The sequence below is a fragment of the Neltuma alba genome, unplaced genomic scaffold (genome assembly GCF_004799145.2).
Source record: "Neltuma alba isolate B1F8T4 unplaced genomic scaffold, ASM479914v2 tig00011363_pilon, whole genome shotgun sequence".
Lineage (NCBI taxonomy): Eukaryota > Viridiplantae > Streptophyta > Magnoliopsida > Fabales > Fabaceae > Neltuma > Neltuma alba.
The window spans coordinates 3,659-15,888 of record NW_021636060.1 but is presented as its reverse complement, the minus strand read 5'-3'; the positions used below and the strand labels follow the sequence as shown (position 1 = coordinate 15,888).

Sequence of the window (12,230 nt, the reverse complement as noted above, 5' to 3'; positions counted from 1 at the left end):
TTTAACAATATATCCAGTATTCATCTACTATTTCTTTTCTGTATCCAAAATTCTAAATCCATATTAGAAACTTGCTAGAAAACAGCAGATTTTTACAGTCAAAAATCATCTTCATCGCTTTGTCATGCACGTTCTGGTTACTTCAACTCCACTTGGTGGACCAGTCATCTCAATCTGGCATGTGCTATGGATCCAGAAAGACATATGAATGAAACCCGCAATGGCTTTCACTCTAAAGGTTGCCCTCACGATGTAGTTCACCTTGTTGCTCTGAACCTGCCTCTGAAGCTTCACGCCTAGATCCTGAGGCAGAAACACCAAGCTCGAAATGAAGTGAATAGGCTGCAACCTCGTTTCCCTTCGCTTCTGTGTGAACGGCTGAATCTTCTGACTCGATATGACCCTGTCCGCGAAGAAAAGCTCGATGTCGCCAGATTCAAATTTCACGTCGATTTTCCTATTAGGGTTCGAGAAATTCGCGAGTAGAACAAAATCGCCGTTCAGGTACTCCGGAGAGTCGAAGTACACGACGTTGAGGCTTGCATTAGGAATGTCGAATGTAGGGTTTTTCGGTTTGATGGTGAGGAAGACGATCAGCGTCGCAATTCCGAAGAAGATGAGGAGAACGCTGAATATGAGGCACAAAACTGCAGCAAACCATACTGCTGGGTTAGTTCTTCGAACTCTTGGTTGTCTCAGTGTTGTTGATAGCCTACTATACTTTCCGAAAAAATTTGGTGATTCTAATTCCATACAACTGTGGTTTACCGATGCTGTGATCTGGTCGGTAGAATTTGGCTTGATTTGCTTAGTGGGTGGGGATGCAGATGCTGGTGGAGGTGGGAGATCAGGCATGTTTGAGTAGTACTACTAGAAAAGGCTACTAATTTACTGCACAATTGAAGAAGCAGGTGATGAGAGAAAAGTTCATGGAAGCGAGGACGAGGATGAATATGTTAATTTATTCCCAATTGGGGTGGTCGATTAAGGAAAGTAAAAGAGGGAAAGAAGCCTTTAAATTGAGTGGCAGGGTGGGTGGGCGGGTAGGTGGGTGCGGTCGGTGTGTTCTTCTAGCTATTGGCAAAAGTTAGGAATAGAGATATAAGGGAGCTAAAGTTTGAGGCCAAATCAATGTTGGGATTTTTGAATGTTTTGCTTTTGATGCATAAAGAGTTATAGTTCCGCGGAGAACTCTCATTCTTTTATTGCTCTTGCTTTTAAGGTCTAAAGTTTGTGTTTGACTAGGCAGTGTCTAGGGGCAATCTTTGAAACTAGTCAATTCAATGAAGGGCTTAGATCAAGCCTGCACACCAGTCATTACCAAGTGTTGCTTCATGATATCAAAACCTGCTTACTTGGAAGAGCAGGATGATTAATCACTAAGGAATGTGTTACACTATTCGGAAAGTGAATCACGTTCTTAGAGTACAACAATCAATCAAATATTCAATCATGGAGGCTAGTGATCCATTAGTAGCACTTTTTGGTGTGTCTCCATCATGAAAGTTCTATTCAATTATATGCTTACTGGTGCTCGTTTGTCTATCTGGCCAAAATAAATAGGGTTTACTCCTCCACAGCCTCGAGTACTGAAAATCAAGGATTAAAAAGAGCCAAAGATTGGAATACAAATCTCTGTCACAACTTTATTATCAGATTTTTAGAAAATAATGAGTATGAAAGAAACAAGCAGAAGACCGTAGAAAGGAAATATAAACGATAAAGCACACAAACCTACCATCTAGAGAAGACGAGAATATAAATTTGATATTTATAATTATTGTCTATGTCTTTCTCTTATTGGATTAAATACTAGAGGAGTGTTTGGATTGAAACTAAACCATGATTTTAAAAGTAATTTTACGGTATGCGAAATAAATATGTGAAGGAATTTGTCTCAGTTTGAGAAAAAGTATTTTTTAAAAGTATTTTTATGGTTTGCCAAACACCTCTTAGATCCTAGGGAGACAAATCATTTTTGCTAATTGCTAGTGTGCCCGATTGATCAAATGAACCCATCTGCATTTGACATATCGAGACTAGAAGGAGCCATAAGCCATTAGGCCAAGATTTTTAATATTTCGTGCTCGGCAGTATCGTCTTAGTGTTATTGCAAATTTACATCTACAATCTTAAAGAAATTCGATGACTAACTGGCTTAACAGTACATTTTGGAGCTTGAAATCGGAAGAAAAATGTGTGAAATATTATTCCTCCGATCATCAAATACTGTTGGTGGGTGAGGGTGATTTCTCCTTTTCCCTTTGTTTGGCTCAATCTTTTGGCTCAGCTTCCAATACTGTTGCTTCGTCCCTTGATTCATATGGTCGCTCTCTTTCTCTCCCTCTCTTCCTCTGTTCTTTCAGTTATGCCTTTTGCTTCTGTTTTCGTCGTGTATGTGATTATCTTGAATACAGCAGGGGCTCAATATTGTGTAACAATATATGGATTTTGATGAATGACGATGCTTCTTTAAAACTGCATTAAGTTATTGCTCGTACTACTAAGTTCTCTTGAGTTCTTTTTCCCTCCCCTTTTGTAGTAAATCTTAATTTATGCACTCGGTCGGTTGGAAAACGATGAAAATTATATTTTTCATACGAGTTCGTCTAATTTATCTTTTTTTTTTTTTGCTTGCTCTTCGTTAGAACCTAAACGAAGCCAAGCTATGCTTGGTCGTTTGTTTTCTGGATACCCTACAAAGAGTTTCTAGAAGTCAAGGAACTAAATATTCGATTTTCATTTGGTATTCTAACGAAGCTTAATTTAGGCGTACTTGTTTCTGCTCCTTTAAAAATGCTATATCTACTTTTCTGATTCTCCAGGATTTGTAGAAGTGCTTGTGTTTTATATATTATTCTTCCGTTTTCCTATGAGCATATCTCATAGATTTTGTTCTCTGAATGAATTGTTTTTACTTCTGCGCATGTTATCTAATTTGTAGACTGTGGATTCTGTCGATCTCATTTACTCTTCTGCTTTTTGTAATTGTTGTTACTACAGCGTTGAATGTTAGTCATGTCTTTGATTGCTTTTGCTGTTCATTAAGATTAACTTACAATGATGATGACGCTGGGATTTTGTAATTTCATGACATCTGAAATTGATTCTTGATTTTCATTTGGTAACCTACTTGTTTCTTTCTACTTTAAAATCTTTGGCCGGAAGAATTCTGATTCTCTACTTTTTGAGGGGCAAATTCTCAATGAACATCTTATAAATTATTTTTAATAAGGTGTTTTTACTTTTGTTCATGTTATCCAGCTTGTAGATTCTATCAATCTAGTTTACTCTTTAGGATACAGTGTTGAGTGTGCATGTTAGCTATGTCATTAAACAAGCAATGTTCCAATAGTTGCTGTAGATTATACACGCACGCGCACACTTATGTTAAGATTAGGCTTAAGATATTGAAGATGTTTATTCTTTTCCTGTTCATTAAGATGATGTTAGAAAGAAGTACAAGGAGGCCATGTCAAATTTAGATGAGTTACAAAAGTTTGGAGCATGTGTGTTACATGGTGTGGATGCAACCAAAATGAAGCTTCACCCAGACTTGAAAATGAGGAGATTTGATAGGATTATTTTCAACTTTACTCATGCAGGCTTTCATGGCAGAGAAGACAACTTGTCTCTAATTAAGTGAGTTCTTCAACAAAATTCATTTTATTGGTGTCTCACCTTATGATTTTTATGGTCAACATATATATAATCGATATGTGTCAGATTTATAGTTTGAAAATGTAACATTGTTGGGGTTCTTTCCACAGTTATACTGTTTAGGTTTTTAGATTAATGTAGAGAATGTAAATGAAAGAGATTCTTACCCTTTCTGGAAGATTGTATTGTACCTGACCATTACTGTTCCTCAGAATCTGATTCTCAATAGAGAATAAGTGCCAATCCTGATGTCTTATTCTGTTTTCTAAGGTACTTTGTGGCGTATGAGAATTTTAGTTTTCCAAGGATGTGGGAACTTATTATTTGTACACAGTTGGAAAATGACATATGGGAAACTGCATCGCATATGGGTTTTATATATGCCCCAAATAATGATGGATCTCATATGAATATTGCTGAGCATAATAGTTACATGCACATGCTGGCATGCATGTAGTTGTGTGTGTATTAGAAATTGACAAAAAAGTGATTTTATGTATTTATTAAATATATTTTTACTTGATGCTTCTTGTGTTGCATACAAAATGAACATACGATATTTAGGGCCTGTGTTTTTTTTTGGTCTCAAATGATTTTATAAAATTATTTGTTAAAATAAGTTTTGAAAACAAAAAATATAAAAAAACTACTTGGATAATTGTTCTAAAAAAATTACATTTAAAAATAAACATACTGAGATCGGAGGGTGAAGCTCTATAGCTTCAATAAGAACTCAAGTGCTCAAGTGGAAAAAAGGCTATCAGACGAAAAATAAGATAATTGTCATGCTCTTGTTATAAAACTAAGAGAATTAGAGAGAAGAGAAGACTGGAATATTTCTCATTCCATTCAAGATAGTGAACAGATGATACATGCCTTTTATTTATAGGCATAGCTCTTTGACAAAATGTACAGATTATATAATAATATGAGATAATTGTGAGATATAAAGATAATATAAGATATTGAAGATAATAGGAGAGATATGGACATCCACATAAATATTATTGTGTTCATAATAGCTCTAAAATTTTAATATATTTTTTCTATTGAATAACTTCTAAAAAATAATAAAGTCATTAATATCAAGGAGCATATTCAGAATGAAAATAGATTTTAGCTACTATAATAAGTGACATGTAAATATGAATTTTACCTGTTTTGCTCCTCTCATAAATTGTAGAACAAACCCTTTCTATTGATATGGATATCTCTAAAATAAACTTGTAACAATTGTCATGTTTTTATGAACGGCGCAAATCTGAAGAAGATGGGGTAAACTAATGTTGTCATCTTGAGTGATCAAAAGAAAGAGAGGGAGAGGTGAATAGTTAGTGAATGAAAGGATTGAATTTGTATATGAATAATAATGAAACGTGAAACTTAAGGTTAAGCCTAACTTAATAATTTTATAATTAATTTATAAAATTAATATAGATGATATTACATATAGTTATATATGATAATGCAAACAAGAAATAAATAAAAGGCTATACTTTACAAAAATAGGTCTAGCTATTTGTTTAAAAAGGCTTGGAATGACAATGAACCTGGGCCTGAGTCTTATTTTGTTGAAAGTATATGGGACCTTATGTTTAATAAAGAAAAAATTAATTTTTTAATTTTTAACTCACTTATAATCAATTTTCTGACTATAATTCGGTGTGAGTCAATTCTTAAATTTTTGACTAGTTCATAACTTAGTATCTTATCTTCTTATTTTTCAATATTAATTAATATCCTTATCATTTATAATTTAGAGCGTGTTTAGATAAAAACCAAATTATGATTTTAAGAGTAATTTTATGATAGACGAAATAAATATGTAAAAAGAGTTTTGTCTAGATTAAAAACTCTTTTTGAAAGTGATTTTACATTCTTCCAAACAGCCTTCAGTCACCATCCTTAAAATTGCTTCCACCTAAGCTTCATCTGGAATTTTTTTATAATATTAAATAAATCAATTCATAAGGGCTGGACGCCGGAGAATCGGGGAAGGAAAGTTGCAGAGCACCCAAGCTTGCTAGCATCTCTGGCGTTGAGATTCAAGAGCTTCAATGTTAGCGGCCAATTAATTTCCAGCTTCAAATCTAATACCCACTTCCATCCATTTTCACGCTGAAGTTCAAGACCCTCCTCCCCTATTCTTCCCCCACTTCAGCAAAATGTGATGCGTCGATGATTTGATTTTGAAACAGTTCATGGGGTCTATAAGCTTGAAGACATGGGTCATAAGTTTCCACCTATTTTACCTTCTGAATTTCGCATCATAGCTCTCAAAAAGAGCACTGTTCAGTCTTTTTAAACGTTGGAAGGTTACGTTTTTTTTTTCCTATTGAAAAGTGTCATCATTACAAAACCAACAAAGTAAACCAGAACAAGTAAGCTCTCATCACTGTCCTTCTCTACTTAGAAAGGGTGGAGGGTGATCGAAAGTACAAAACAGAGTGTCCAAGTTATGAGCAGCTTTAGCTAGGAGGTTAGCACTAGAGAGGTCTTCCCTATAAACAAAGAAAGGCAAGACCTGCCAATCCCTATCCAGAAGCAATCTTGCATCATTTATAATGTCACAAAAAGGATGATCCGCATCGCAGCCTCGCGAAACCAAATTTATGGCTCCAATACAATCCGAGTAAAGAACGACTCGACTAAATCCTTTTGACCAGCTGATATGTAATCCCTGCATGATGGCTAGTGTTTCTGCAATGGCCGAAGGTACTGTTGTGAGCTTACAACTGAAGCCACAGATCCATGGGTCTTTTTCATCTCTTAGGATTCCTCCCCATCCACTATGTCCATCCTATAGAACCGACCCATCCACTTCTAGAGTGACATAATGCTCCTGCAACGGTTGATGTTCTTGTCTTCTACTACTATCCCATTTATAGAACGAGCAGTTAGCAATCATATCTTGGTCACAGCAAACTTTGAAGAAGCTTGAGAGAGCAGTAGGTTCTTTATTAGTAATATTTGGATCAAAAAGTTTGTTACATATGTGACCCAAATATCCCAACAAATGTAAGCAAATAGGGATGCCCAGGTGAGTTTCTTCGTAAAAGCTTTGCCTGCTTCCTTCTTAAGATTCCATTTGATCCATTCTACTCCTTGAAGGGAGTTAAACTGAGTCCAGTATAATGGGTCAAGCATTGATCTCCATCTGTGAATGGCATTATTGCAGTCACGAATCAGGTGCATATCGCTGTCCAAGTCCTCACAACTGAAAGGACGGTTTGTTGTCAACTCCAAACCCCTCCTTTGTCTGAGTTCTTGTCTGAGTTCTGTTGAATGAGCTCGTCCATGTGAAAACAGCCCCTAGAAAGATTTGACCTTCTCTGGTACCTATAATTGCCAAATTTTTTTCCAAATATTGAGCCTGTTTGGATAGGTGTTCAAGAAGCCAAAAGAGACTTGTAAGCCTGACACACACGATTGCAAATTTAAAACATGTTTGGTTGAGCTTTTCCTTAATTTTACTTATGGGCAAAAGGTAAGATTAGAAGCACGATTGGGTACAATTTTTTTAATAATATTTCTAATTTTAAAAAAATATATTTTAGTCTTAAATTTCACTTCTTTCTATTAAAATAATTTAAATTGTTTATATTATGTAAATTTATTTTTTTATTTTTTTATTATGTTATAAAAGTCATACCCATTTTGATAATTTTACAAACTAAACTTACTAATTCAATCATAATCCAAACAACTTTTATCTAATTGAATTTTTATAAACTAACTTTTATAATATTCAATCCAAACACAAATCACATTACTCAATTTAACTTTTATTCAATCTAACTTTTTTTAAAAGTTAAATTCAAAATAAGCTACTTTTTCTACTATTAATGCTAATCCAAACAGACTCATCGTCTGCCTGGTTATGGGTACCTGCAAGAAAAAATTTATAAGCAGAATTAACTGTAAAACAACCATCAATAGATGGTTTCCAAATATATTTTTCCTCTCCTCTTTCCTCGTGGGGTGGGTCAGGACACGGTCAACATAAGCCTGGGGAAGGAATCTTGTTTCTTTTCCGTTGTCCTCCATCATCCACATAGTCAGCGACTAACTATGTTAAGTTTACCAAGTGCTCAAGACCAGGGATCAAATTGATGAGTGGTGTATTAATCATCTGCCATTACCCACTTTTTCCCCAATCCTTTAATGAAATCTTTCCAGACCTCACTCACACCTTTCCAAGTAAGGGAAGCATTAGATTTCTTCCTTACACGAGGGCGTGGGCCATGTCCTGTGTCATATTTCGTTTGTAGGACCTTCACCGCATCTTTATCACAGACCAGTTCCCAGCATAACTTCATCATAACAGCTTCATTCTGCTTCCTCAAATTCTTAATTCCCAATCCTCCCGTTTTCCTGCCTTCCGTAATCTTCTGCCAAGAAATCAAGTGAAGTTTTCTGTTCCCATCATACTCCTTACATGAAGGTTACGTTTTCCATATAGGAAGCTTGAAACCTCGTAGTTTATATGCACAGGGGCAGGGGAAGCAATGGCTTTACAAATGAGCTGTCAGAACATAAGGCAGAAGCTTGTCGATTTGAGTGATGATGGAGGAGAAAAATGGTTCAAATATTATTCTTCCCATCATCAAATACTGTTGGTGGGTGAGGGTGATTTCTCCTTCTCCCTTTGCTTGGCTCAATCCTTTGGTTCAACTTTCAACATCGTTGCTTCGTCCCTTGACACCTATGGTCTCTCTCTCTCTCTCTCTCTCTCCCCCCCCCCCACACACACACACACACTCTGCTCTTACATTTGTGTGTGCAATGTTTCTTCTTCAAAATTTCCCCTTCGTCGTGACAGATGTCATTTTGAATACTGGAGTTATCTAAAATAGTATAAGGTTTTTCTGATTGCTTGATGATGACGCTTCGTGCAAATACTACGTTAAATGTTTATTTTTCACCCCCTTCCCTCTTGAAATAACTATTATTCTCCCTTAGTAGTTTGCAAAACACTGAATTTGATTTCCTTGTTGTTTTCTAAGCACCCAAAGGAAGTCAAGCTATGCCCTGCAATTTCGCTGAAGGGATCATTGATAATCGGAAGCTTTCTCGTTTGTGATTTTAACTCCATGTACATAAGGAATCTTAACATTTGACCTTTTATTTATTTATTTTTTTATTGTCATTTGTATTTTGGGTACCCTACGAAAGGTTTCTAGGAGGAGTCAAGGAACTAAATATTTGACTTTCTTTAGTTATTCTAATGAAGCTTAGCTCAGACATAAATCTCGCCTTAATCTTTGCTTGCTTAGATGGTTTTCTGATTCTTCATGATTTTGGAAGTGCTTGTGTTTATATACTATTCTTCCATTTTTCTATGAGCATCTGATAGATTTTGTTGTCTGAATGAATTGTTTCTATTTTTGTGCATGTTATCTAATTTGTGGGCTGTGGATTCCGTCGATCTGGTTTACTCTTCAGCTTTTTGTAATTTTTGTTACTACAGTGTTGAATGCTTGTCATGTCATTGATTGCTTTTGCTGTTCATTAAGATGAAGTTGTGAGGAAGTACAAGAAGGCGATGTCAAATTTGATTGCCTTAACAAAGATGGGAGCATGTGTGTTGCACGGAGTTGATGCAACACAAATGAAATTTCATCCATACTTGGAAATGAGGAGATTTGATAGAATTATATTCAACTTCCCTCATGCAGGCTTTCATGGCAAAGAAAGCAACTTCTCCATGATTCAGTGAGTTCCCTGTTAGAATTCATATCACTATTGTCTAACATCTCTCTGTGTCTGTAATACTCCTCCGGTCCTAAATGTAAGACCCTTATACACACTAGTATAAGGGTCTTACATTTAGGACCGGAGGAGTACAATATAAAGACTGTGTTAGATGCATAATGTAAAATGATCTCGGATCTTTCCATAATTATTCTGTTTAAGCTTTTCTGAGGGATGGTACACACATGGCAATTTCTGTTGCTCAAAATCTGACTTCCAACAGACAAATATAAGCGGCAATCTTGATATCTTGTCCTCATACATTAATCTAATGATTCTTCTGCACATTTGTGCTTTTTAGTTTAAGCTGCTTCGGTTTGGTACATGAACAATTTAGTTTTCCTAGCATTTGGCTACCTATGTATGAGATGGTTGGCTATAGAAAATATGCAAAGATATAGTGTGTGTAAACATATATACATTGGAAACTTGCATGTATATTGTATTATTTGTACGTCCAAACATTGATTATTCTTACTAAAAAGCTCTGGTACTTTCACTAAAAGACAATGCATGGGCAAGGGTGATTCTGTCATTTCATTTGACACTTGCAGTTGTTATGTTGTGAGGAAATTATTTCAATGCTCTTGCATGTGATAATTTTTCAGGAGGAAAAACTCCAAGTACCCCTATCTGTCTATCAAGCAAGAAGTAAGGGCTTTTTGGTCAATACAGCTTGTGAAGATTATTGGCCCCACAAGTGTAAAACTTGACATTCCTTATATCCATAGATGCTTGTAATTATGCATCTCTCTACCCCCCAATACACACATAAACACTTTTGTCTGGTTTCAGTTGTTTCGTTATTGACGCAATTTGACACATTTTTCTATATATTGGACCGAGTTTAAGGAATAAGTTGCACTATTTATAACTTGTGAATATTGATTGATATATTCTTATATTGATGATTTTATGATATGTAACGGCATTCTAAGTGAATTATTGCAAATTCTCCTCCAGTTAGTTTGTGTATGTAAAGGCTTTAGCGTCCTTTTTTGTTCTTGGTATTTACAGGAAACACAAGGACCTTGTGCGTGGGTTCTTTATGAATGCAGGGAGCATGCTGAGGTCCAATGGTGAAATTCATGTTAATCACAAGACCAAACCGCCATACGATGCCTGGCGCATAAAGGAACTTGGGATTCAAAACTTTCTATGGCCAATTGAGTGTGTGCAGTTCAAGAAAGAAGATTACCCGGGTTATAATAACAAGCGAGGTGATGGGTCCAGAAGTGATGAGCCTTTCCACCTCGGTAAGTGCAGCACATTCAAGTTTGCCTTGTTGACAAAGAATGAATTCTACCCCACAAACCAAAGAACTCTCAGTTATCATCACTACCCTCTGATAAGCCTCACTCCTCACTCACCACCATCAGCAAAATTAGTTGCAGAAATGGACACCTTCCAATATTAGAAGGAGGAGGAGGCTACTTAAACGGTGGAATAGAGATTCTAGGAAGAGTTGGTTATGTTGGTGGAACCAGTTGTGATTTGCAGAGATCATTGCGGTCTGAATCAACTGTGTTTGGGCGTCCACAAACAGATTATGTTATGAATATGGATATGATTCTGGAGAAACAAGCTTCTGGTTATGTTCATGGAATCAGTTCTGACTTACAGAGATCATCATGGCCTAAATCAACTTAGTTTAGTTATCCACCAAGAGGACATGTTGGAAATATGGATATGATGGGGGGAAGATTTGTTTCTGGATATGTTCATGGTATTAGTTCTGACTTGCAGAGACGATCATGGCCTAAATCCAGTAATGTTTTGCATCTTTGAACTGATAAGGTTAGAGAGAAACATGATACCCCTTAGGCCCTACCATGCCAGTTGGTTCTAGAGTTGGAAATGAAGTCTGTCAATTTCTCACTCTAGATGCTAAACTTTTGTTTTGTGGCTTTTGTTGCTTATCTTTTAGCTTCTTTTGCTGGCCTGCAGCTGCTAGCTGTATTTGTGAAGCTGTGCAATTTGATGTTAACTTGGATCTCTAAAGTACTTTTTGTTGAATGAAGGGAAAGAAATTGAAGTGTGATGTGGGTCTTATCTTTTGAGGGATCCACGTGAACATAAAAATGTGAATTCCATATGTCAAAATGTTACTCCATGTTTGCTTTGATCCAAATATAATACCTCCATGTACTTTGTCTTTCAATTTTATAATACTTCCATATACTTTGTCTTTCAATTTTACTATACCTTCATGTACTTTATCTTTGTTAGTTGCATTGTTAGTTGCATATATCAATTGGAAGTTTTCATCAATAAGAATATTACTAAATATAATTAGAGTATTTTGGAGAAATAAATACAAATTTATAATAAATAATTAAATTTTTAATCTTTGTAATTAGTTATTTGCCTCTTACATTTAGAATCTGATAGTGATGGTTGTATGTAAGTATGACGTCTTAATTATGTTTTAAAAAATTTCTTGTGCTTAAATTCATGCTGAATTCAACCTTATTCTCAGTTTCCTCTTTGACTATTTTAGTAACCTAGCTAAACTACTCTCTTTATTGGGACTTGACTGGATCAGCTGATGAAATATTGGTCTTTCTGAACATTTGAATGATAGATTTAATTCCAAACTCATTTCACATGCGTGCGGTTTCATGAATTGTTTGGTGATTAGGTTTATAACTGCAAGTTAAAATACTAACAGTATTAATATTAGTGACAAAAAAAAACTTTTACTTCTGAGCTGATATCTTGAATGGTCCATTGAATTTGATCATGATGCATTGCAAGTAAACTTTTGCAGATTCATTGACTTCAGCTTAAAATTCAAATTTCAGGCACACAAAAAA

The 12,230-nt window shown here is 35.5% G+C and overlaps 2 protein-coding genes across 5 annotated transcripts; one reads left to right on the top strand and one right to left on the bottom strand.

Annotated features, from left to right (window-relative positions):
* On the bottom strand, nt 1-7,426 carry LOC114712467 (uncharacterized protein At1g08160-like). The gene is made up of 2 exons (XM_028897015.1): nt 7,422-7,426; nt 1-773 (listed from the first exon to the last, which is right to left on the bottom strand). The coding sequence occupies exon 2, from the start codon at nt 751-753 to the stop codon at nt 112-114; it is 642 nt and encodes a 213-aa protein (XP_028752848.1). The 5' UTR covers nt 754-773; nt 7,422-7,426; the 3' UTR covers nt 1-111.
* On the top strand, nt 5,913-11,121 carry LOC114712466 (heavy metal-associated isoprenylated plant protein 41-like). Of its 4 annotated transcripts, none has more exons than XM_028897011.1 (4): nt 5,913-5,975; nt 8,105-8,370; nt 9,177-9,375; nt 10,432-10,947. In XM_028897011.1, exons 2-4 carry the CDS (start codon nt 8,169-8,171, stop codon nt 10,829-10,831), a joined length of 801 nt encoding a protein of 266 aa, XP_028752844.1. In that variant the 5' UTR covers nt 5,913-5,975; nt 8,105-8,168; the 3' UTR covers nt 10,832-10,947. The 4 variants fall into 4 exon arrangements, 3 of the variants coding, with proteins under 3 accessions (XP_028752844.1, XP_028752845.1, XP_028752847.1); XM_028897012.1 differs by lacking the exon at nt 5,913-5,975 and adding an exon at nt 7,992-8,066 and having other exon boundaries at nt 8,155-8,370; XR_003737243.1 differs by lacking the exon at nt 5,913-5,975 and having other exon boundaries at nt 8,023-8,370; nt 10,432-10,887; nt 10,915-11,121.
* The last annotated feature ends 1,109 nt before the right edge of the window (nt 11,122-12,230 follow it).

What these genes read in the sequence shown, in the direction of transcription:
- LOC114712467 (XM_028897015.1), bottom strand. Translation starts at nt 753, where the DNA reads ATGGAATTAGAATCACCAAATTTTTTCGGAAAGTATAGTAGGCTATCA.
- LOC114712466 (XM_028897011.1), top strand. Translation starts at nt 8,169, where the DNA reads ATGGCTTTACAAATGAGCTGTCAGAACATAAGGCAGAAGCTTGTCGAT. An exon ending in TTCGTCCCTTGACACCTATG is followed by an intron (nt 8,371 to 9,176) that starts GTCTCTCTCTCT and finishes CTGTTCATTAAG; the next exon opens with ATGAAGTTGTGAGGAAGTAC. An exon ending in AGCAACTTCTCCATGATTCA is followed by an intron (nt 9,376 to 10,431) that starts GTGAGTTCCCTG and finishes TGGTATTTACAG; the next exon opens with GAAACACAAGGACCTTGTGC.